Source organism: Balaenoptera musculus, chromosome 17, assembly GCF_009873245.2.
Source record: "Balaenoptera musculus isolate JJ_BM4_2016_0621 chromosome 17, mBalMus1.pri.v3, whole genome shotgun sequence".
Lineage (NCBI taxonomy): Eukaryota > Metazoa > Chordata > Mammalia > Artiodactyla > Balaenopteridae > Balaenoptera > Balaenoptera musculus.
In genome coordinates, this window is record NC_045801.1 from 20483045 (window position 1) to 20508291 (window position 25247).

The 25247-nt window shown below is 41.3% G+C and overlaps 1 protein-coding gene across 3 annotated transcripts in view; it reads left to right on the forward strand.

Moving 5' to 3' along the window:
• SAMD12 (sterile alpha motif domain containing 12) overlaps window positions 1–25247 on the forward strand; it is a 410789-nt gene that overhangs the window by 173779 nt on the left and 211763 nt on the right. For 2 of the 3 annotated variants that reach the window (XM_036830029.1, XM_036830028.1), the window contains exon 3: window positions 12645–12774. In XM_036830029.1, the coding sequence (XP_036685924.1) occupies window positions 12645–12774 (130 nt within the window). The remainder of the gene's footprint in view (window positions 1–12644; window positions 12775–25247) is intronic. The other variant, XM_036830030.1, reaches the window with a different exon arrangement.

Sequence of the window (25247 nt, forward strand, 5' to 3'; positions counted from 1 at the left end):
TTTCAGGCTCTCCAATCCCAAGTCCCCATCCTGTCCCTGCTAAATACAGTTGCAGCAGCATTTTCTTAGTGCTTTTGTTTTCTCCTGAGTGCCAATAGCATGGTACCCTCAACTTCCCTAAGACCCGTCGGCCCTCTCTTTTTCTGTAAAATCATCCAAAGTGAACACTCAGCCTTTTGATTATTTTATTTGATCTTCACAACAACTTTGTAAGATGGGGAGAGATGTTTTTATTCACATTTTATTGGTCATGTAGTTGAGAGGCAGAGATGAGCATTGCCCCACTGTACAGTGCAAAACATGTGCCTCCTTCCATAATAAGGAGAATGGAAAGAGCCCTGGCCTAGAGGTCTTATGACTGGTGCTGATCCCAGATCTAAGCTTGGCATACCCAGCTTATGACAAAGGCAGGGTTGTTTTTGATCAGATTTATCTTCATTGATTCAATCACAGAAGTCTAGCACTGAGAAACTCAGTAAGATAAGTCACATCTTTTTTTCCCTACATCCATCAAGCCAAAGTGATATCATGGTCCTGATTTTTCCCCCGTGTCCATCAGGCCAGAGTGATAGCATGGAGTAAGCAGAGTTTGAGTTCACTAGCAGTGTGACCTTGGATGAGTTACTTCACCCCTCTAAGCCTGTTTCTCTATAAACTGAAAATAATAACTACTTTGTAGATTGTTGGGAGGATTGTAGATTGTTGGGAAGATTAAAGACAATTTATCTAAAGTACTTAAAACAATTCTTCCCATATGCTGTTACAAAAATGTACCTAATATTATGTCTAGAATGGCATTAATCTCCTCTGCCACATTCCCAAGCCTGATTTGCTCCAACTTAACCAAGCCTGTTCTCCTAGCAATTTCAGAGGAGCAAGAAGAATACCCAAGCACGGAGGGCCTCTTGACCTGGCCCATCATCACCTCTGCCTTGTTCTTTTTTTTTTTAACTTTTTATTTTATATTGGAGTATATCCGATTAACAATGTTGTGATAGTTTCAGGTGCACAGCAAAGCGACTCAGCCATATGTATACATGTGTCCAGACTCCCCTTCCATCCAGGCTGCCACATAATACTGAGCAGAGTTCCCTGTGCTATACAGTAGGTCCTTGTTGGTTATTCTTTTTAAATATAGCAATGTTTACATCTGCCTTGTTCTTTTGATCAAAGCAAGCCACAAGCTCCTTTCTCTCCCTCCCCTAGACTCAAGAGATGGAGAAATAGATGCTACCCTGTGACCTAAGGACCTCAGGTCATATTGCAAAGGGTCATTTTTTTTTTTTTTTTTTTTGCACTGAAGACATTTTTGTTATCAGTCTACCACATTGTTGTTCCAAAGGAATTTTTGTAAACATACGAAATGATGATCAACAACCAATTTTCTGGTTCCTATTTGCTTTCAGTTTTGCTTTTGTTCATTCAGCATTCACCCAGCGGTACGTGCTCGGAGTGTACATGTGCCTTGGCACCTCGCAGGCATAGCATCTCCCCTGTAGGGTGTGCTTATCTGGGTGGATGAGTGATGGGTTTTCCCAGTGTACCATGAGCAGGCGCACGGTACAGTGTGATCCTCTCCCTTCGTGTTCCGCTTGACAGGTGCAACAATCTGGGCTGATAAGAAAGGCAGGCCTTGGTAACCAGAGCCATCTGGGATGCCGCAGGCATCTTGTTTCGTCTTGACTGCCTGCGCATGTCTGTTTATTCCCTCCATGAGGTTTTATTGTTAGAAACCCTGATACCCAGTAGCGCACATTTGGGATGCGGCAGATCCTAACCAGCATTCCATGCAAGCGTCTGCTTCCCAGCTTGTAAGTGGTAGAGTCTACGCATCTAGATGTGCACCTTTATAAATAGTTAGGTGCCTGGGGAATCTGGGCCATATCTTTGGTGTGGAATTAGGACACTTTGTGCCTGACTGTCCCTGGAGACAAGAAAGAGCTGACTCCGAGTCCGAGAAAAACCACTGGCACAACCTATTGTTGGAAAACACGAGGTGATATTTGTGTAGTTGCAGCAAAGCCGGCCTAAATAAGGAGGACCATTGCCTTGTGTCTCCTAATTTGGTACCTTTATTTTTCCATCTTTCTTTTCTTTCCTTTTTCTACATGTTCTCACTCTCTCCCTGCTCCTATACCTACCTTTTCCACTAGGGCCTTTTCATCCTTCTCCTTTCCTATCTATCAGCTATTTTTCTTCAGGTCTCAGCTCAGTACACCTAACACTATCTCACAATGCTTGTAGCTCAGCTCAAGTCAGCTGGACTCCGAGGACTGTCTGTGTTCACTGCACTATTGCTTCCCCAGATCAGGCTTGGGAACCCAGCAGGAGAGTGTACAGATGCCATTCAAGGGATGTGAAGGTAACTCCCCTGAGCACATCGTATGTGGCAGGCGCTTTTAAGCATTTAGATAAACTACTTGTAATCCTTCCACCAAGGACAAGATAGGAATTATTTCCAGCATATTGAGGAGCATATTTAGAAAGGTTTAGTGACCTTTCCAAGGTCACAGTGCTAGTGAATTCCAGAGCCGGCCTTCAGTACAGGTCTGCATGATTCCAAATGCCAAGTTCTTTCGTTATATCCCTCTTCATGTCATTCAAAAAAGAAAAAAAGTGAGGATCAGAGATGTGAGCTATCTTGCTAAGAATAATAGTGTTGGAAAGTCTCTGCCTTTTTGGCTCAATATGAGAGAAATCTAATCGGAGGAAAGCCTGTCTTACTCCCCACCTGTGAATGTCAAAAGCACAGCTGGGACTTGAACCAGTTTTCTGACACTCAAGGCTATAGGAGCCGTGATATATGATGGACAGACCGTTGTTTCATTCCTTCAGCAAATTATTATTGCCATGTGCCAGGCACTGTTCTAAAGTGTGGGATTCTTCGTGAAATAAAAAAGATCCTTGCCCTTGTGGAGGTTGCAAGCCAGTGGAAAGAAACAGATAATAAACAAAAGACAAAATAAGTTAGCTCTGTAGTGTGTTAGCCGATACTTACTATGGAGAAGGAAGCAGTGGAACAGGGTAATTAATGAGTGTTGGAAGCCGGAGGGAGGAGTGTTGCATTTTTAATTAGGGAGATTAAAATAGGACTTATTGAAAAGGTAGTATTTGAACAAAGGCTTGAAGGAAGTGAGGGAATTAGCTGTATGGGTATCTGAGAGAAGACCATTTCAGGCAAAACGAGGAGCGGGTATAGTTGGCATTTGTGAGCCACAGCAAGAAGGCTGGTATAGTGGGAGCACATGTATTAAGGAAAGAGTAGTAGTAAAGGTGGCATCAAAGATACTACGTGCTCTGATTGCTTAAGGTTGTGTTAAACGTTTTAAAGATTTAAAATAAGGGCAAGGGAAAAACAAAATGACCTGTTAGGTGCATTAGGCACCTTGATGAAATAATCTAGATGTGGCATAATAGTGTTTCTGAGCGGGATCGTAGCAATGTCGGTGATGAAAAGAGATTGGAGTCTGGATATATTTGAAGGTAGACCCCTCAAGTTTCCCCAGCAGATGAGGTGTGGAATACAAGAGAAAGAGGGGCATCTGTATGAATCCAAGATTTGGGGCTTCAGCAACAGGAGGTGTAGCATTTCTCTCAGATGAGCTCTAGAAGGCAGTTTTGAGAGGAAGGACAGGAGCTCATTTTTGGACAAGTTGAATTAGAAAAGTTTCCTAGATATGCAGATGAAACTGTGAAGTGATCAGTTGTATATTTGATTCTTTTTTTTTTAATTTATTTATTTATTTTTGGCTGTGTTGGGTCTTCGTTTCTGTACGAGGGCTTTCTCTAGTTGCGGCAAGCGGGGACCACTCTTCATCACGGTGCGCGGGCCTCTCACTATCGCAGCCTCTCTTGTTGCAGAGCACAGGCTCCAGACGTGCAGCCTCAGTAGTTGTGGCTCACGGGCCTAGTTGCTCCGCGGCATGTGGAATCTTCCCAGACCAGGGCTCGAACCCATGTCCCCTGCATTGTCAGGCGGATTCGCAACCACTGCGCCACCAGGGAAGCCCTGTATATTTGATTCTTTACTCTGGGGAGAGAACAGAGAGAGACACACAATTAAAAGACGTGATCCCACAGACAGCACCAATGTGACGTGTGGACTGGAAATGAGTGCAGTGGGTAGTGAGATCTGTCTTGAATTGCTCCAGAAGTAGGACGCAGAAATCAGTGAGAAAGATGATGGAAGTCTGACTTCGGCTTTGACACAAAGGACCATTTTAAACTACTAACGCTTATAGCAATGGAATAATGGTGTGTTTCACAGGATGCATTTTCTAATGCTGTAAATTTTCAGGGAGGGTCTTGAATCTAGATCATCATTTTCTCAGATCTAGATCTCGATTTCTTTTTTTTTTTTTTTATTTACTTATGGCTGTGTTGGGTCTTCGTTTCTGTGCGAGGGCTTTCTCTAGTTGTGGCAAGCGGGGGCCACTCTTCATCGCGGTGCGCGGGCCCGTCACTATCGTGGCCTCTCTTGTTGCGGAGCACAGGCTCCAGACGCGCAGGCTCAGTAATTGTGGCTCACGGGCCCAGCTGCTCCGTGGCATGTGGGATCTTCCCAGACCAGGGCTCGAACCCGTGTCCCCTGCGTTGGCAGGCAGATTCTCAACCACTGCGCCACCAGGGAAGCCCTAGATTTCTTTAGATCTCATGCAGCTTCAAAAAAAAAGAGAGAAGAAAAATGTAGTAATTATTTTCAGTTAAGGGATTGACGTTTGCTCTTTGTGTATTCGACTAAAGTTGTTCACACACACACATCCTTGATACATCCATCATGGCCCAGGTTTACTAGTCACCATTTTATTGATAGATGTCTTAAAGTGGATTGGACTCTTGCCTTGGGTTTAAACTTGAACCTACTGACTATTTAGATTCCTTCAAACTTTCAGTTTCTGTGATTCTGAGCATTTAGGAAGGAAAAAAGCCATCAAAAAATTCAATGTGGACAAATTAAGGGAAAACAATTATGTCAAGCTAAACGTCTTTTTTTCCTTTAATGACACCACCATGATGATGCCTTAAAACAGTGGTTCTCAAACTTTTAATCCCAGGATCCTGTTACAGTGTTTAAAGTTATTGAGGACCTCAGAGACCTTTTCTTTACGTGAATGGTGCAGATATGGGAGAATAACCAAGTACCCTGTTTAATAAGGATCTCAAATGATGAATTGAAACCTGCAAAATTGAGGTTCACAAAAATCTACCTTCAGGATAAGAGAGCTGTAGCTTGACAGAAATTCATTTAAAGAAGACGCAAAGTTTTAGAACTTTCCCCTAAGTCCTGTATAATCAATGATATGACTCAGTAATAATGAAGGTTTAGGCTTAATAACACATTTCATTCATCATATTTAAGACACTGCCTTTTGAAGGAAATATTAACAAGCTACAATGCCCTGTGGAGGAGACTGGAAAGTAAAAGGTCTAAAACAGTTGCTGTATGGAAAACAGCTGAAGAAACTAATCAATGCCACACTGTGTACTTGGAAAAATTACTGAAGTTGCTTAGCCACTACTGCTACTTAGAGGGGTCACACTGCTCAGAAGAGATGAGCCTCACAAATTAGGAAGCATAAAGTGATACAGGTGATATTAAAGCAGTGGTCAAAGTTAGAAAATGTGAATGAAATGAATCTTTCATTCAGCCAAGAGGAAAGGTGTTCGGCTTTTACCTGGAAACTTTCTAGCAGTGAGATATCCTCTCTTTGGAAGACAAGAGGTTTAAGAGCGTCATTCATCATATTTCGGTTTGAACCCAAAAGTGACCAGGTGGATGTTATAAACTACACTGGGGATAGAATACAATAGAAGAGATACCTTTTAAAATTTGTCTAACCACAGTTTTCCCATGAAAGAGTTCAGGTCGCAGAAGAGGGCATTATTAGTACTTAAAAATTATTTAATTTAAATGCCAAGTATTCTGTGAACTAGCCCATCCTTCGTGATAATTAGAGGCCCCTTTTTTTTTTGGTAAATGAGCATAAAAGCTGCTAAAATAGACATTAATGGGTTATTGTTTGTGTGTATGTGTGTGTTCCTCTCCCCTCTCCCCTCTCTTCCTTCCTTTTTCCAATCTTGAGTCAGATGACACAGTAGAAGCCAATAAAAAGAAGACCTAGAACTAAAGAAAAAACATTACAAGATGGTAAGAGAAGGAAGAAGCATTTTTAGAGTTTGCAAATGCTTGCTTATAATGAGATGCTGCAAGTTTGTTTACCACTTCCTGATATTTGGCCATAAAGCTTGCTTTGTCCTGCCAGTGGAAATAAACAACAGTCTTTGCTTTCTCTACTTTATCGCAATCAACCCACTGGGCTTCACGTAAGCTTAGCTCCTTAAGAGTTTGTACAACTATTGGGGACTTAAAATTTCAGCATTCTCTTATAAATCGAAACACAGTAAATTAAAAGAGAATTTATATTGCAAAACAAATAAGGGATAATTGAATTACAAGATAAAATTTAACTTTAAAAGCACTTTGTAGTATTGATATGTTCTTTCAATATCAAACTTCTTTAAAGTATTTTTTATTACTTAGCAGAAATGCTTCAGGTTTACCTTAAAGAACTTAAAACTTAAGAACTCTTTCCAGTTAAATACAAATCAGAAGTTACTGTAAAATGTAGCTGAAATTATTGAATAAGGGTAAATTAAAATAGGAATTACTTGCAAAAAAAAGTAATTTGCAAACAACTTTTCCCTCAGGAATATAATGTGTCTTTTGCATAAAGTGAGGTCTCTGTAAAACAGAAAGTGTGTATATGTCCATGCTACTCCCTCACTTGGTCCCAGCTTACCCTTCCCCCTCCCTGTGTCCTCAAGTCCATTCTCTATGTCTGCGTCTTTATTCCTATCCTGCCCCTATACACTACCAAATGTAAAATAGATAGCTAGTGGGAAGCAGCCGCATAGCACAGGGACATCAGCTGGGTGCTTTGTGACCACCTAGAGGGGTGGGATAGGGAGGGTGGGAGGGAGATGCAAGAGGGAGGCGATATGGGGATATATGTATACGTATAGCTGATTCACTTTGTTATACAGCAGAAACTAACACACCATTGTAAAGCAATTATACTCCAATAAAGATGCTAAAAAAAAAAAAAAAAAAAAAGAACGTGAAGGCATCTGAAATACACATTCAGATTGTCTATAGAAAGGCCAGGACCAATTCAGAAAGAAAATGCCTAGACTTCCGCTTGGTGTTACGATGCATGGGGGTTAAGGTAACAAACTGCCTTCGGCCTCTTTCAGGGGCAGCAGAACAAACCAAAATTGTCTCTAGGGATGGAAATTGAGAGAATGATGTAGCAGGCCTGAGTGTAGAGGAAGAAACGGGGCAAGTGTTTTTTCTAATGTTTGCCTTGGGCAAGATTTTTTTTTATTATTTTCTACTAAATATGAAATACTATCTCTTTGCTTTACAAACTGTTATTTCGGTTTAGGCTTCTTCTGTGGGGGGAAATAAAACGCAGCATATTCGAGAAAATTATCTAACTTTGGGTGCGGAGAGAGGCATGAGTATTGGGTGGCAGAGGAAAGGAGGATAGCTGAAGTAACACTATGGAGCTACGAAGATTGAACAACTCTGCACCTCCCAGTGGGACCATGTGATAAATAGATTGATGTGCGTTTAACACATGCTTGTTCCAAATCGCCCGTGGAAATCAGGTCTAAGCCCTTTAAAGAAATCAGGTTATGTTTCTGCTTTGTACATAGGTTCGTTTGTGCCATCTTTTAGATTCCACGGATAAGTGATAGCATACGGTAGGTGTCTCTCTCTTGCTGACTTCCTTCACTTAGTATGATTATCTCTAGTTGCATCCATGTTGCTGCAAATGGCGTTATTTTGTTCTTTTTTATGGCGGACTGAGTCACTTTGCTGCACAGCAGAGATTGGCACACCATTGTACATCAACTCTACTTCGATTAAAAAAAAAAAAGAAAGAAAGAAAAGAGCCAGGTTATGGTATTCACTCCCCAAGCCTGGTTGCTATTGGGGTTGGGGGCATCGTGACAGAAGGAGGAGGAGCGCAGGTTGACCTGGGCTGCTATGTGAGCAGCTGAGGCGGAACAAACAAAAGTCTGCTCTGAGAATAGAGAAGGCAGGACGCACTGGGGCAGCTGAAGTCGACGATGTCTCTTCACAAGTTAATGTGTACGGCTGAATAATATTGCACTGTATACATGGGCCACATCTTCTTTATCCATTCGTCTGTTGATGGACGCTCAGGTGGCTTCCATGTCCTGGTAGTGAGGTGGGTGGACCCAGAGACTGTCATACGGAGTGGGGTAAGTCAGAAAGAACAACACATACTGTAGGCTAACGCGTATGTATGGAATCTAAAAAAAGAAAACATGGTTCTGAAGAACCTAGGGGCAGGACAGGAATAAAGACGCAGAGGTAGAGAATGGACTTGAGGACACAGGGAGGGGGAAGGGGAAGCTGGGACGAAGTGAGAGAGTGACATGGACTTATATACACTACCAAATGTAAAATAGATAGCTAGTGGGAAGCAGCCGCATAGCACAGGGAGATCAGCTCGGTGCTTTGTGACCACCTAGAGGGGTGGGATAGGGAGAGTGGGAGGGAGACTCAAGAGGGAGGGGATGTGGGGATAGATGTATACGTATAGCTGATTCACTTTGTTACAAAGCAGAAACTAACACACCATTGTAAAGCAGTTATACTGCAATAAAGATGTTAAGGATATAATTATTCAGATAAAAAAAAGTTAATGTGTAGCAAACTAATAACAAGTTCATATTAGAGCCAAGGCTAAGAATCAGTTGATAAATGGGGCCAATACATGTATCACTATCTGAGTAAGAGAAAAAACAGAGCTTATTAATGGTAGGAATCTGTATCCCTCCCCACTGTATTTGTTATGCCTGTTTACATGGAGGCATATCCCCGTAGGTTCTTATGGTCTTAAAAATCTGTACCTGAAGCTTTGTGTTTATTGCTGTCCAAGCATGTAACACCAAATTACTGCTGAGTAAGAGTATATTGTGAAGGCAAAGCAAAGCAACACCTGGATTGTTAGCCTCAGAACACCTGGATTTATAATAAAAGGAAATGTATAACACAAGAGTCCATGGTAAGCTGGTGAGGATGTATTCTGAGTTGACTTGGTGTGTTTGGATTCATCTCCCCCTGAATCTCCAGTTGATGAGACTTGTCTTGGAGCTGAGGGTGCTCCATTTCCTAGGAAATGAGTGAGTTAAAGAATGACCTCCCAGGAAGTTTGGTATATTGATGTATAAGCAATTTATCTTCTTGCCTTTCCCTTCCTAATTTACAGCCTTCTGTGACTGGTTTATAGGAGTTTTCAAAAGATGTGATTAGCTTTTCTTGCAAGAAACCTGCAAGGGGTTTCAGGGCAATGATGTGTCAGCTATGAACTCATTCAGCTAATCTGAAAGAAAATTTTTAGAGCAGGAAGGAGCCAGATTCAGAGGTGCTGACTTGTGAAACATGGTGGGAAGTGCATTCCTAGCTAAAAGAGCTGAAACTCTGGTTTCCTAATCATGCGAGGGAAAAGTGATGATGAGCAAAAGGGAAAAAGCTAAACAACAACAAAACATGCACTCATTTGCACCATCCATGCCAGAGGCCCTTCTTTCTCATCAAAATTAGGAAAGCAATTGATATGGTTGTATGCAGTGATTTGAGGGAAAATGGCTGGCAGTCTGTGACTAGAGTATGCAGAGTGGAAGGGAGAGACGGACAAGTTTGAATAGGAGCCACGTGAGCAGCACACAGTCGGGGGTAGAGCAGCGAGGGCTAGACTTGAAATTCACTGCTGATTAAAAGTAAGGCAGGTTGGACTTGTTAGAAAAAAAAAAAAAAAGTAAGGCAGGTCTGTGAGCTCAGACTCAGTGAGAATGGTTTCATTTCATTAATTCATTCACTTATTCACTGTGGCTCTGTAGAGCCTCTGTTAAGTGCAAGGCACTCTGGGGAGCACAGTCATAACTATTGTATCCTCACTGAGTGTTCCAGTTACTAGGGTTGCAAAACAAATTACCCCAACACTTAATGGTGGAAGACAACTATACATGATGCTAGTGGATTATGTGTGTCTCTGCATCATGGCGTCTGGAAGTCTGAGCTGGAAGATTTGAATCTTGGTAGCTGGAATCATCTAAAGCTTGGTTACTCATTTGTCTGACGGTTGATAGGGTTGGTGGTGGCTGTCAGCTGAGACTTGAAGCTGGGGGATTGGCCAAAACTCCTATACCTGGTCTCTTCATGTGGTCAGAGCTTCCTCACAATATGGTGGCCAGGTTCTGAAGGTGAGTGCCAGATGAGGGTGAGCCAGGCAGAAGCTCTGTCTCTTTTCTGATGTAGCCTCAGAAGTCACAGATGGCATCAAGTCTGCTGTACTCCATTGGCCAGGCCCTCCATGAACCCTGTCAAAATTCAGACGGAGACAACATCAGCCCCAAATATCGGTGGAGGAATGAAAGCCACAATCAGTGAAAAGGAGATATGTATGTGTGTATGTATGTATATGTGCATATGTAAAATCATCTTTGGAAAAATGCAATCTGCCACTCCTGAGAGTGAAAGAAAAAAAATTACCACAGCACAAAGCAAAAAATGATGTTTCATTTGTGATTATTTTATAAGTGATGGCCCAAAGAATCATACAATTCAAAATATACTAATAAAAAATAACACCTGAACACTGTTTTCTAAACTTGAATCACCTGCATGTCACTTCCACTGTTTTTACTATTACCATCTATATTATTGTTTTCTTAATTTTTCTTGAAATTGACCCATTTTTTATTGAAGTATAGTTGATGTACAATATTGTAAGTTACAGGTGTACAATATAGTGAGACACGATTTTTAAAGCTTATACTCCATTCATAGTTATTATAAAACATTGGCTATATTCCCAGTGTTGTACAATATATTCATGTAGCTTATTTTATACCTATTAGTTTGTACCTCATAGTGCCCTCCTCCTATCATGCCCCTCCCCTCTTCCCTCTCCCCACTGGTAACCATTAGTCTGTTCTATATATCTGCGAGTCTGCTTCTTTGTTGTTATAGTCAATAATTTGTTGTATTTTTTAGATTCCACATGTAAATGGTATCATAGAGTATTTGTCTTTCTGTGCCTGACTTATTTCACTTAGCATAACGCCCTCAAAGTCTATCCATGTTGCTGCAAATGGCAAAATTTCCTTCTTTTTTATGGATGAGTAATATTTCATTATATATATATATATATATATATATATATATATATATATATATATATATACACACATACATCACATCTTCTTTATCCATTCATCTATTGATGGACATTTAAGTTGCTTCTGTATCTTGGCAGTTGTAAATAATGACCCAGGTTTTTATTAACTCAAATTTGTTTTAAAAGCAATCTAGGTATTACTACAGAAAATAGAATGTATTTTTGCCATAATTTATTTGTCATAAAATAAAGGTAACCTTAAATATAAAAAAAGTAAAACAGAGCAGTTATTATATGCTAGATGAAAATTCTGCTTTCCAATGACAGTTCCGAGGCTGAACGAAGCCCTCTCTTTGTCAAAGATCTTGTTAGCAGGTGTTAGAAAGATGTTAAATCACACTCATACGAAATCAAGGCTCTCCCCTTCACATAATCTGAGAGATTGAAAGAGAAGTGAAAGAGAATGATCCCTAGTGAGGTCAGTGATATTTAAGGCCAGGTCTGTGGACTGTCCAACATCCTTTAGAGAACTACTTATATTAAAATCCTGATCCAGAATGCAAACACTGATCCAGAATGATAAAGATTATAGCTAGTTTAGCTTTCATTTAGCCTCAGCCAAGTCCCTGGGATCTATGAGGCAGACCGGCATCTAGCACAGTTGATGCTTGTTGATGAATGAATGTATTTGTAACCTGCCATTGGTCAGAGGCTGGGTCCTTTGCACCTTTGTGTTTCGTTTTGTTTCATAAGCCTCCCCGAAAGATCCAGTGAGCAATAAATGACTCCGGCTAGTTGGCTTCTACATGAAGTCTAGCTACACTCATTAGCTTATTACCATTCCCCACATGCTGGTGGAATTGACTTTTTCCTTACCTACTGTGCATAACTAATTCCTAGACTTTACAGGACCACCCTAAATCCAGAGCTCTCAGGAGCTATTCCTATGTAGGTATCTAAATCCTATAACATTCGTTCCTAAAATAATTATTAGCACCTGCTGGGGCCAGTTATCCTAGGTCCTAGAGATATCAGAGGATAGTGAGAAATGGACACTTTCTTGTGATACAGAGAAAGGCCACTTGGGGGCAGCTGTTTCACCCCTAAAATTTAGTCAATTGCTTAGCAACCTAATTGTCTTGTTGTTAGAGTAGTCATCAGAAAACACTACTTCCTGGGGACTTCTCCCAGTAGAGAGAACCTGAGAATAGGTGTAGTTTTCATGGCCTTCTCCACCTGGACCTTTTCTTTCTGGCTTTCAGGGGCATGGGGAAGGTCTGCAAAGGCTCAGAGGAAGACAAGAGTCAGATATTTATCTTCAGGCAATCCAGCCTGTAGCCTTTACCACACTATAGGACTTCTAACAGCAGCGCCTTTCTAGGCATGGGGCTGGCATTAACAGATCTTCTTTTCCTTCTTTATTTATAGTCGGCTACGGTGAAGCTGTCAAAACCAGTGGCTCTGTGGACTCAGCAGGATGTCTGCAAGTGGTTGAAGAAACATTGTCCGAATCAGTATCAGATCTACAGTGAGTCATTCAAACAGCATGACATAACTGGTAAAGTATGCAGTATCCGAAATATTTCACTCCCTCTCCCTCTTCCCATCTCAATGGCCTTTCCCACACCCTTAAAATGAAAAAGCATCTCCCTGCTGAAATTGTCTGGCATGGTGGGTTTACTTTAAAAGGAACGATAAATTCCAGATCCGGGCACGCCATGCTGCTTAACAAGCATAAGTGGTTATTACAGGGAACCATGGATTTTGAATGTCTAGTATAAAAGTATGTGGTAATCAGGGTAAGGGGTTGGGGGATCCTAGAGAAAATAAGAGTGTAGCAGTCCTAGAGTAAAGAAAGGGAGGAGATCCTTCAAATTAATTTGATTACAGGGTCCATAGGTAGATGTTTTAAGAAGAAAAGATTTCTAAATAGGAAAATTCTGGACTGAATATAATAATACTAACTCACTGCCCCTGAGGTGAATACCCTCAAAGCACAAATTAAGACTCCCTTTAAATCAACGGGCTTCGAGTATTACGTGTGGAAGTCGAGAAGCGCTTGGCAGCAGGAAATATGACAGCATAATGAACTGTAAAAGTCTGTAGGATCGTGTCTCTCAATTGGAGAATGGAGTGGGTAAGAGGGAGCGGATAGGTCCACGGTGGGAGCCCATCAGAGTAAGGGGGTCTTTTGCAGACCTCGCCTGCCCACCTGCCCTGAGATTCTGCTTGATTGTGGGTACCATTCCTCCCACCCTCCTCTTTTGCAAACCTTATAATGAAAGATAGGATGGAGGAACATGCTCTGTGCACCAAAACTGTGCTTCAAGGTGGGAAAAAGTGTTGAGAAGATCTGATTCCAGTCCAGATTCTTCTTTTTTCTAAGTGAAAACTGACCCTCTAGTGGGAAAGGGACTTGCTCTCGAGTAGCTCAGCACGCCTGACGCCAAGCCCTTTCCAGACTCATACTTTGCATCTTCAGAAATGCTAACCTCTCTATATTCACTCCCGTCACTTTGAAAAGGGTCACGTCAAGCAGAAAGCTTTATTTTTGCAGTTCAATTCTTACCCTGTAGCTTCAAGATCTGGGGCAGATCGTACCTCCTTAGAGCAGGACTAGATGGGTGGTTTTCAAAGTGCGTTCCGTGGAGCCCTTGGTTGCACTAGAGGCTGCCAGAGGGACATGCTTTGGGTTGAGATGGGTGTGTCTGTTTCACATATTCAAATTGCACAGAAAACTTGATTTGGAAAAAAAGGCTTCTAATATTAAATAACATTTTTTTTAAATTTTATTTTTATTTATTTATTTGGTTGCATTGGGTCTTCGTTGCTGCACACAGGCTTTCTCCAGTTGCATCGAGCGGGGGCTACTCTTAGTTGCGGTGCGCGGGCTTCTCATTGCGGTGGTTTCTCTTGTTGCAGAGCTCAGGCTTTAGGCACACGGGCTTCAGTAGTTGTGATACGTGGGCTCAGTAGTTGTGGCTCGTGGGCTCTAGAGCACAGGCTCAGTAGTTGTGCGCAGGCTTAGTTGCTCCATGGCATGTGGGATCTTCCTGGACCAGAGATCGAACCCGTGTCCCCTGCACTGGCAGGCGGATTCTTAACCACTGCGCCACCAGGGAAGTCTCTAAATAACATTTAAATAACGCTGAGCTAGATTATCAGAGATTCCTGATGACCAAGTTAGTAATGTTTAAATATGTAAGGAACACACAGGTGTAGCTCAAAGTGAGGTAACAGAGAGTGAAATCCTCCTAACTTAAGCATAGAAATGGTCCTTAATATACTTCTTTTCTCCTCTGAACTGGAGGTAATGGCCCATTTGGATGAAATTCCTGAAATCCTGAAAGCAGTGTCAGAACTTAGCTTAGATTCCAAGCGTCTAGATTCTTTTTCTTAGTCCCTCGCTTAAGGATATAAGAAAATCCCATACAGGATCAGTTATTCCACCCCTAAAATTTATCAACCAGTTAGTAACCATTTGGCTGATTATGGTAACCTTCATGAGATAATGTCTGTTTCTTAATGCTTGTGTGATAGTAATGGCAAAACCTTTGTCATGATCTTATTAGAAAGTAGTGTTATCTTTTGTTAGGCGTGGGAATTCTGTGATACCCTTGAGGGAAGGGTAAGCATTTATAATGGTTTGAAAAGGATGAGCATTACACCCCCCTCAGAAATAAAGATCTCATGCTTCAATGCTTATGGAGTAAATGGTACCACTTCCTAAGGCTTTCTGCTAAGTGGCCTTGTGTTGCAAACAGCTGTCATATTGCTTTTGGTGGCATACTTGGTCTCCACAAACACCTCTGGTATTGGTAAATCGCAACCTTCTTGAGATCTTGGACAAGCTGCTTAACCTAGACAAGTTATTCAACCTCACTTCTTCATCTTCAAAACGGAGATGATAATAATAACAATGCTTGTCTCAGAGAGTCATTGTGAAGATTAAATGAAATGATATAAACAAACCACTAAGTTAATCATTTATTGACACCTTCTACATACTAGCACTGTGCTGTTCTTCATGTCGAAATTCATCTGGAGGTGTCTAAAATCATACTGTTACTTCATTCTGAGGGCAGCCTGTTTTCTGGCAAGAAAAGAAAGCAGGGGATTATTTGGGGACTTAGGAGAGAATGATTTCAGGTTAACATTTGACACACACATCTTTCTGACCTTCACCTATTCAAGGCCTCAGAAGACCACTTTTGTCTCCTGTTTCTCTCCAAGGGTGAATGTAAACTACCCAAATGATCACAAGTGCCAAGTGGCCCGAAGATCGCTTTCAGGACTGAAGCCAGCCCTGTGATGCTGGCGGCTGCAGGAATCCTAGTACCCTTGTAGGCTCTGATAAACTGGGCAAAGAGGATTGTGCAAAATCAAGACGTGATGGCAGAGAGAGCCTCAGCAACCCATGCAGACAGTAGAGTGTCTTAGAGTGAGGGCCGGGAGGGGGTTACAAGTGCCAGGTCAAAGCCCAGACTTGCAGCTTAGCTCTGTGATTCTGTGAAGGTGACTTGGTGTACTCCCGCTTTCTTTACCTGTAAAGAGGAGATGATAATAGTACCCGCCTCAGAGTGTTGCTGTGAGAGTAGTTCACGGTCACAGTAAGCAGGCAGTGAATGTTAGCTGCTGCTGTTTTCCTAAGTGCTGCTGCGCTTTCTATGAAAACAAACCACACACATAAACACTGATGAATTCATCCATCTTCATCATCCTGAAAATTATAATGAGCACCTAAGGATGGGGGTTGGGATCTGGGCTGGTAAGTATCCTGTGCTTATCTGCAAGGCCGCAATAAAAATGTCCATATGTCTCTTATTTATGCTTAGATTCTCCTGAGTACTGCTGTTCATTTATGTGTCTTAAAGCAAGGGTCTCCAATATCATGCTCATCGGGGAAGCATGTTATATCTCTGTAACACATCAACAATCCCTTAATTTAGAGGCGCGTGGGACCATGGCGATAAATAAAAAAGACATATTGAATGGAAAGAAGAATCAGGAAGAAAAAAAAGATGGGCTTTCTGATTACAGACCTGAGGCAAATCCTCCTCCTCCCACCCGCCCCTGTTCTCCACCCCTCGACCTCTGACAAGTAATAACTGTGCAACATCACACAAGCTAGTTTCAAGTCAGTGATATGAGAATAATATTTATCTTAAAGGGTTGTTGGAAAGGTTAAAGGGGATGATGCATGTGAAGGGTTTAGCTTTACGCCTGATACATAGTAGACATCCGTTTAGCAAGTATTTATGGAGCATCTACCCTGTACCAGGTTTGGGGAATACAGCAATAAATAAAATGGTCAGTGATCTGTGTAGGGAAAAAATTGTGCCTCCATAGAAAACTGTGCATCCTCAATAGCACATCATTTCGGGTTGTCTAATTCTGATTCTACAAAGCTGTTCTACAACTCTGTAAGTTGTAGGTAAGTGATAGCAGTATAAAATAATTCTTGTGTGTAGATGTGTAAATTCTGTCCCACGGAGGTTCAGTTGACTTCCCAATCCACTGTGGAAAAGGTGAGTTTTGTCTCCCACTTACACATTCATTTCACTCCTGCTGATCTAAACATGTGTCGGCTCTTTGGAGTCTCCTTTGAGTTGGTTGTAACATCTTATCAGTTTCCACAAAATCTTAAACATGTGTTTATTTTTGTATATGATGAGAGTCATGATTTTAACTTTTTTGAAAGGTATCCTTTTACCTTGGTAGTTGTTTTATCTTTTTTTAATTGGTTTCAACCAACAATTCCACTATATTAACATCTTTCTGATGCCTTTGTTTAAAATACATTATATTCTAAACAAACTCCCCCCCCCTCCGCCATCCAGTTTCTCCAAAGTCTAAGGAAACTTAAGGTATGTTTTAACACACCAGTATTCAAAACCTTGTGCAAATTTCCTATTAGAATTTCTGAGAATTTCATTGTGTCCAGAAGGCACCTGCTATTTTATGGCAGATGAGTTAAATCAGAAGAGACTCTACTAGTGGTAACTCCCTGCAGAAGCGCTCTTAACAGGCATAAGATGGTTAGAACACCTGAGAGGCATTAGGATAGATAGATTTAAATCATCAGATTAGGCTTGAAGGAAAGAAATTTGTCTATTTTCCTGTGCTTGCAGGATTCTTTCCCCAGCTTTCTGAGGCCAGGCTTGGAATGCTGATGAGGAAGCTCTGCTGGGACCAGGTGTAAGCTCACAGGCAATGTTCGGATTCTTTTTTATGCACAGTTAAGAATCTTTTCAGGTTTGAGGCAGTTTCAGCCCCTGGCTGTGCCTGGTATTCTTCCTGTGGTGGCTGCTAAAATCAACTCATTTCCTTCAGCATCAAGCCTTTCTTTCCTCTGTAAAGGGTTCTTTCCCCTCCCAACTTTAAAGACTTATCTTCCTGGGTGAGGCAGTCAGAGCTCCTCAGAATACAAAGTGTATCTTTAGAAGCTATTTTGAATGTGTAAAAGGTTTCCATGTGGCCTGCTTCGTGGAACACAGGTGGGAATCCTTTAGATGTCTGCAGGAATAAATACTTACCCTGTGAATGTCCCCTGCAGGTGGTCAGTATTGACTTGTCACATTTCTCATTGGTCTCCTACAAAATCAGTGAATACTTCTGGTTCTTTCTGTGCTTCAGACACTGCCCATTTGTACCTCTTTCCCCTTTTCAAAATATTCCGCTGGGATGTAGCACCCTGAAATTTGGCAGTTCTGCTTATGCTATTGAATAAAGGGGAAACCTCTTTATCTTTTTCAAACCTTTGGATTGTGGGCTCTGTGCGCTTGCTAACATTTACCCTTCTGCTATTGTCTTCCTAGTCTTTTTTCACGGTTAGAATTACCCATGGAGGTCAGTGGGGTGTGTAGTAAACAAGTGTCCAAAGAAGTGGAGTAATTATTTTATGTGCTATACCTGTGAGAACACTACTTTGTGGAACCCAGTATAGCCCAATAAAATGTGGGCTTGTTGAACTACCACAGTGCTTCATCTGCGCATTTTCTTGTCTTTATTGGTTTTCCCTCTAGATAGCGTGTTCTACTTTTGTATATCTTTGTATTTTGTTACATTTCTCTTTTGTATGAACTGCTCTACATTTTTTATTGAATCTCGAGCAGCATTTTGTATCTGCATAGTAAAGTTTTGATATCATCAGGGCATGAGTTTCCCACATATTAATTTTCCAATAACAGCATTTATTATTCATTTTTAACACCCTTTGATAGAAAGCTTACTAACATCACCTCTATACTCCTCAGCATTCTTAAACCTAGGATGCTGAATTTGGTTGTTTTGATGATTCAGGATAATAGATTTCTGAATGTTGGAAGTGACTTCAGATGTCATCTGAGGTTTTATGGGGTCAGTTTAAAAATACGCCTTTCAATGAGAAGTATGAATGGAGATCAGAATATCAGCTTCATTCCCGATAAAGCTTTTTTGGAGAATATCCTTTAGGTCTTCAGATGAATTGATTTGCTAAGAATATTTTCCCTCTAAATCAGGTATTCTGGTCACTGGCACAGCTGGGAAGTGCCCCTCTAACTGCCTGGGAGAAAGCAGACTGCATCAGGCACACAGGTCACAAGACAGGACAGAACATGAGGCTGGGCTGGGCAAACCCGTTTCCTGCTTCCAAGGGCACCAAACAGAGGGGAGGAGAGAGGCCAGGAGCGTTAGTCAGGGCAGTTCTTCCATGAAGGAATAGGGTGGGGAACGAGTGTCCTCCTACCACTTCAATCATATGTCTCCCCACGTGTCCTTTCCAACATCCCTGCTAGATGGCCAGACAGCCTTTGCTCAGACACCTCCAGGGATGAGCATTTCATAATTTTTAAAAGCAAACTGTTATTTTTTGTTTGTTTTGGTCCAAGATTTTGGATGACGGTGGCAGTTACAGTGCTTGGTTTTCCTTGCTCCCTCCTACTCTGAGCTGCAGGGCTCTCAAATGCCATGCTTTCTTCTACCATCCTCAAACCCACCCTTTTACCTGGATAATTCCAGCTTCCTTTCGGGCTTTAGTTCAGATACTACCTCCTGCAAAAGCCTTTCTTACTCCTCCTCATCTGGATTAAGTAACCCATCCTGTAGCTCCCAGGATAAGCCCTGTGATAGAACTTGTCCCATGAAGTTGATAGTTGAAAAATTTAATGATTAGAAAGTTCTGCTGAGGTTTTACTGAAACCCACCCCTAGATCCTGTTTAGGTTCCTGGGTTATAGAAACCTTTGCTGAAGAAAGCCCTTCATGACTGCCCCCCGGTACAGATTCACGTGCCAGGCCTCCATGGAACCATGATGCCTTCCCCCAGCCTTTTCTTCATCCCAGTGGCCTGTTGAGTGGCTCTCCCAACATGCTTTCTCCCAATTCCTTTCTTCATCGCTAGTAAAGGTCTGGTTTCTGCTACGCTGAAAAGTTACACGCTGTTTGATGGGATTTCCCTAAAACTATTTACCCTCTACCCATCTGTCTTCTCCTGCCTCTTGTTTCAGAAAGCACGCTCTTATTCCCTTCTACAAACAACCGTTTCTGCCTCTGCTTTAACCAGACGTCCCCTATATCCTCTCGATATTTGCTTCCTCAGTTACAGTCATCCTCTCATCTTCAGTCTAGCTACACTGGCTACCTCCTTTCTCTCTAAATACAGTTGACCCCTGAACGAAGTGGATTTGATATACACAGGTCCACTTACACGCAGATATTTTTCAATGGAAAATGCAATAGGGCTACATGGTTCATTGAATCCGCGGATGCAGGGGAACCATGGATACGGAGGGCTGACAATACTGCAGGCGGATTAACCCCCTCGTTGTTCGAGGGTCAACTGTAGCTTCATTTTAGCCCCTTGACCAATCCCTTTCTATTCATTTCATTTATTTGTTAAATCATAATTAATTCATTTGTTTTATAAAATTTATGTGACCACTACCACATGCCAGGCAGAACACCGTACCCAACAGCTTCAGAATGTATGTACTTCCCAGTTCAGGGGACTTACTCACCACGATGTACTGTACGCCAGGGCACAAATCAGTCTCGGTAAATTTGAAAAAACTGAAGTGGCATAGGGTACACTCTCTGACCGAAACAGAATTAAATTAGAAATCATTACCAAGAAGATCCCAAATATTTAGAAACTTAATGCACATCCATGTAACCAGATGGGAGAGGGGGAAAAAAAATCGCAAGAGAAACTAAAACATATTTTGAACTGAATGATAGTAGAAACATTAATATTTCAAATGTTTGTGTGGTACAGCTACAGAACTTAGAGGAAAATTATAGCATGAAATGCCTGTATTAGAAAAGAAAGAAGAAAGAGTTGAAATTGATTAATTAAAATTTTACCTTAAGAAGTTAGAGAAGGAAGAATACTAATCTCAAAGAGCTGAAATCAGTAAGACAGAAAACATACAGGCAATAAAGAAAATTAACAAAGGTAAAGCTGATTCTTTGAAAAGATCAACAAAAATTGATAAATGTCTAGATAGCCTGAATGAGGGAGAAAAAGAGCATCAAGTGAGAAATTGGGGATATCACTAAGTTTTCTACATTCATTAAAAGAGCAGAAAATACTATGAACAGGTTTATGCCCACATACTTAACAACTGAGATGAAATGGACTAATTCCTTAAAAACTATAACTTACCAATATCTGACTCAAGAAAGCTAGAAAATTTAAATAGCCATGGATCTCTTAATCACTTAAACTTTTAATCAGAACTTCCCATAAAGAAACCTTCAAGCACAGAAGGCTTTTTCCAGTGAATTAAAACAGTCGAGAATTAGCAACCAAACTTTCACAAATTCTTTCAGAAAATAGAGAAAGGGGGAGCACTTCCAAACTCATTTTATGAGACCACACTAACCCTGATACCAAAACCCGACAAAGATATTTCAAGAATGGTATGGTACAGACCAATATCCTTCATGAACATAAACCTACAAACCTTGACAAAATACAAGCAGGTTGAATCTCACAGTAGACGAAAAGGATATTACATCATGGTCATGTGTGCATAGGAAGGTAAAGTTGATTCCATTTTTGAAAATCGATGTGATTCGTCATGTTAAGAGTAAATGAAGAAAGTCATATGATCATCTCATTAGATGGAGAAGGCTTCTGATTTCAGCTCCGATATGTAAAGAGCTTGGATGTCATTACTCTGATCCTTACCACAAGAAAAAGCTGGACACAGTGAGTTTCCTGGTAGTCTGGTGGTTAGGGCTCCACGCTCTCGCTGCCGAGGGGTTCAATCCCTGGTTGGGGAACTAAGATCCCACAAGCTGCGCGGTGCAGCCAAAAAAAAAAAACAAAACTGGACAAACTGAGACCAGTGGGGTTTTTTTTTTTTTTTTTTGGACCCATCAGAGAGCTGATGTCATAATGCAAATCACCCCCCTGAAATCTGGCGAATAGGGCACATGCAGGAGATACAGAACCCCAAAGACCTGCTTAGCTGGAACAGAGACAGACCAATAATAATGGACAAAATATTTGGACACTTCACAAGGAAGGTAAAAGAATGGCCAATAAGCACATGAAAATATGCCCAGCAATATTAAGTCATCAGGAAAATGCAAATACAACCCAGTGAGATATCACTTTACACCCAGTAGAATGGCTGAAATTCAAAGGATTGGCAATACCAAGTGTTGCTGAAGATGTAGAGCAACTGGATCTCTTGTACACTGTTGTTGTGAGTAAATATGGTGCCACCAGATGCAGAAACTAAATTTCTTACACAGTTAATCACACACTTACTAGATGATCTGCCGTTCTGCTCTGAGATATTTACTCAAGAGAATCGGAAACATATGTTCATAAAAATTCCAGTCCACTCATATCCAAAAGAGCTTTACTCAGACAAAAATTTTAAACAACCCTTAGGTCCATGAAGAGTAGAATGGGTAAAACAAAGTGTGCTGTATTCACACCAGAAACAATGCAGAACAATACAAAGGAACCAACTACTGATGCATATGACAACATGAATGAATGTCACGTTATACTCAGAGAAAGAAGTTAGAAAAGAACACACACAGTGTGATTCCAATCATATGAAATTCTAAAACAACAAAATTAACTTACAGTGATGGCAGTGAGATCAGTGGTTACTTGCGAGGGTGTGTGTGGTGGGGTACTAGAAGGGAGATTGATATAAAGAGGAGCAACGGAACTTTCTGTGCTGATGAAAATGCTTCGTATCTTTGTCACAGTTATCTATTTGGCACCTCAAATCTGTGAAATTTATTGTAAGCAAGTTATATCTCAAAGCTGGTATTTACAAGCTTGTGTGCTTTCCAGATTTTCTAAAATGGACATACTGTTTTTAAAAGGAAAAAGTGAAAATGTCATCCTGCGTCTTTCCATACTAGCTATAGGATCATTTAGGTTAAAGGTAGTTAGGTGAATAGATAGAGTTTTCTATTCATTTATCTATAATATATAGTTATAGATAATGAGATTGAGTTTGAAAATCCACTTTATGCATTTTTCACTGGAAGAATAATCAGATACCAGAACATTCTTATAAAGAAAGGTATAGTTTACCAGTTGTTGGAAGATGTACTGCTGACGAAAGGAGAACAGTTCTCTTGTCTTATTGAGATTCTGCTTGTCTGAGCCTACACCTGTGCATCCAAGATACTTGTATTTCACAGATGAGTTAAATTTCAGAAAATATTCATTGCCATAGCATACAGTTGGCCCTTTTATATTTTACTCATTAATAGCTTTTTCAGTTAAAAACTACTCTCACCACCATTTTATAAACCAAAGGAATTTTAACCAAAAAAAACCCAAAAAACAAAAAACCCTCATGGTTTAAAAATGGAGTACATTTCACTTTAAGAAAAACATACATTGTTTTTATTTCTCCCATTTTCATCACAGATCAGCGCCGCTTTGTTAAGTTAGTTAAGGAAACTACTGCTCTTGGGGACATTTATTGATATTCTAAATACAACATTTATTTAACATTAGAGATGGTATGTGGCAGGATAAGAATGGAAGTTGTCACCAAATGAACTATGTGTTGTTTCACATATCAGAACAAGAACAGAAGGAATATACTTTTTTTAACCAGCAGCATAGTGTTAAATACACCTCATACACTGCTCTTGTATCACCTACTGACTGCTCTCTGTAGAATTATTATAATCAAGCCTCCTCTCACAGGTGGGGAGGGTTGCTATGGTTACCAGTTTTCTCTTGGATGACCCTCCCCTCCTCTCATCACCTTTATAGGTTTTATACTGTGGGAAACACACTAAAGGAAAAGGCTTGCCTAGGTCCCACGTCCAGGAAATGGGGAGCTGGGGTCAGGAGCTAGCTTTCTAAACCCTTATTCCAGTGCCTCTCTCACTTACAAGATACCCTTTTCCCGGCCAGCACCAGATAGCAGAGCCACACCAAAGGCTTCTGAGACCTGAGAAATGCCAGTGCCAGCCAGAAGGAATCGCCTTACCAAAGTTGTAACCCTGGAGCAGTCCTGCTTTAGAAAACCCCTGACATCTTGAATAATGCTAGTTGTTTCCTGGAGGTTTTCTATGTGCAAGAGGCTCTGCTGAGAACTGTCCGCCTGTCGAGTACCTAGAACTGTCTAGAACCATTCAATGTTAGCAAATTGTAGCTCTCAATCTTGTAAGCTGTTACAGGTGAGGAAGCAAGGCCCAGACTTCAGTGGGCGACTCAAGCTGAGTGCTTAACATCAACAGGACCTACCACACAGGCTTGTTGGGAGGTGAAAGGAGTTAAAACATACTTAGAACAGTGCCAGGTACATTGTAGGGGCTCAATAAATGTTACCTGTCATCCTCATTATTGGTCTGTGTTTAGTAAGTGAGAAGCATTTAATGAGGACCACCATGGGCCCTGCACCGTGCTCAACGCAGTGAGATAGAAAAGCAAGACACCACTGGTTCCATGGTGTCGGACCAGAAGGCACCTCCTCCTGTCTCCTGTTATTCACATGAGTAAACAGAGGCCCGGAGCTAAACTGAGCTGTGCAAGGGCACACAAGTTCCTGGATTACCAGGAACTGTTAAAAGCTAAGTCACATTGCTATGGGACAACAGGAGACCCATTCTTAGGGAGAGTCCAGCAGGTTGCCTGGCTTAGAAGTAATCAGAGTAGGGGCCCGAAACGGTCAAGACTCCCTCTTAGTGAGCGTGTTTTTCCACTCCCAATTCCAGGAGCAGAGTGAAGGTTTTATAGCCACCAATTCAATCTCATACTTCCTTACTTTCAACCAGATCCAGCTTTTCCTTCTCTTCCCCCTCTTTATTCCACCTTTCCAGTTCCCTATGAGAATGTCACATTATACTAAATCAAATATGACCAAAGGTCTAGCTTCCTTTGCTCCTGACTTTGAACACTGAGCTTTTTACACTGTCAGAGAAATTAAGTCAATGAAGCACAACCTGTCCTGAGAAGTCCCTGTTTGCTTTTCAGCTTCTGCATCAATTTGATTCCTTTTCTCCTGATGGTTTTGTTAATTACTCTGTTTGGTTTTGCTTTTTACTTTGCGTGTTTTTAGAACATGCTAAAGTCAGATTGTAAAATTGGAGATCCCCTCCCCTTGGTTTTGCTCCCAATCCCTGTTTGAAAGTTACTATACTGTGTACTCCCTTCCTGTCGAGTCAGGTCTCCCATCCATCCGCACAGAGCCCAGGCTGTATGCGCAGAGCCTCTATTGCTGCGTGCTTTTGGGGAATTGGAAATGAGCCCTTTTAGAGGCCATCTACTAAGTGGACCGATGACTCTCCTCCTTCAGACAGCATTGTTTATGTTGATGCGCGTGAGGCTGTGCATTAACAGAGGGAACTGAAGCCCACACACGGGATTGATTCTCTTTAAGAGCCTGTGGCACTGTTTGCATGAAATACTATTGTCCTCAAGAGGTCTTGGCCAATGTCCTTCTAGGCCATTTGTGTGTGGACTCTCATGTTCCTCATTCAGAGTTCCACTAGATATGTTTTCCAATTCCCATATTTATTTTAGGGTGACGTGGCTGTTAAGTGTTTAATTGCT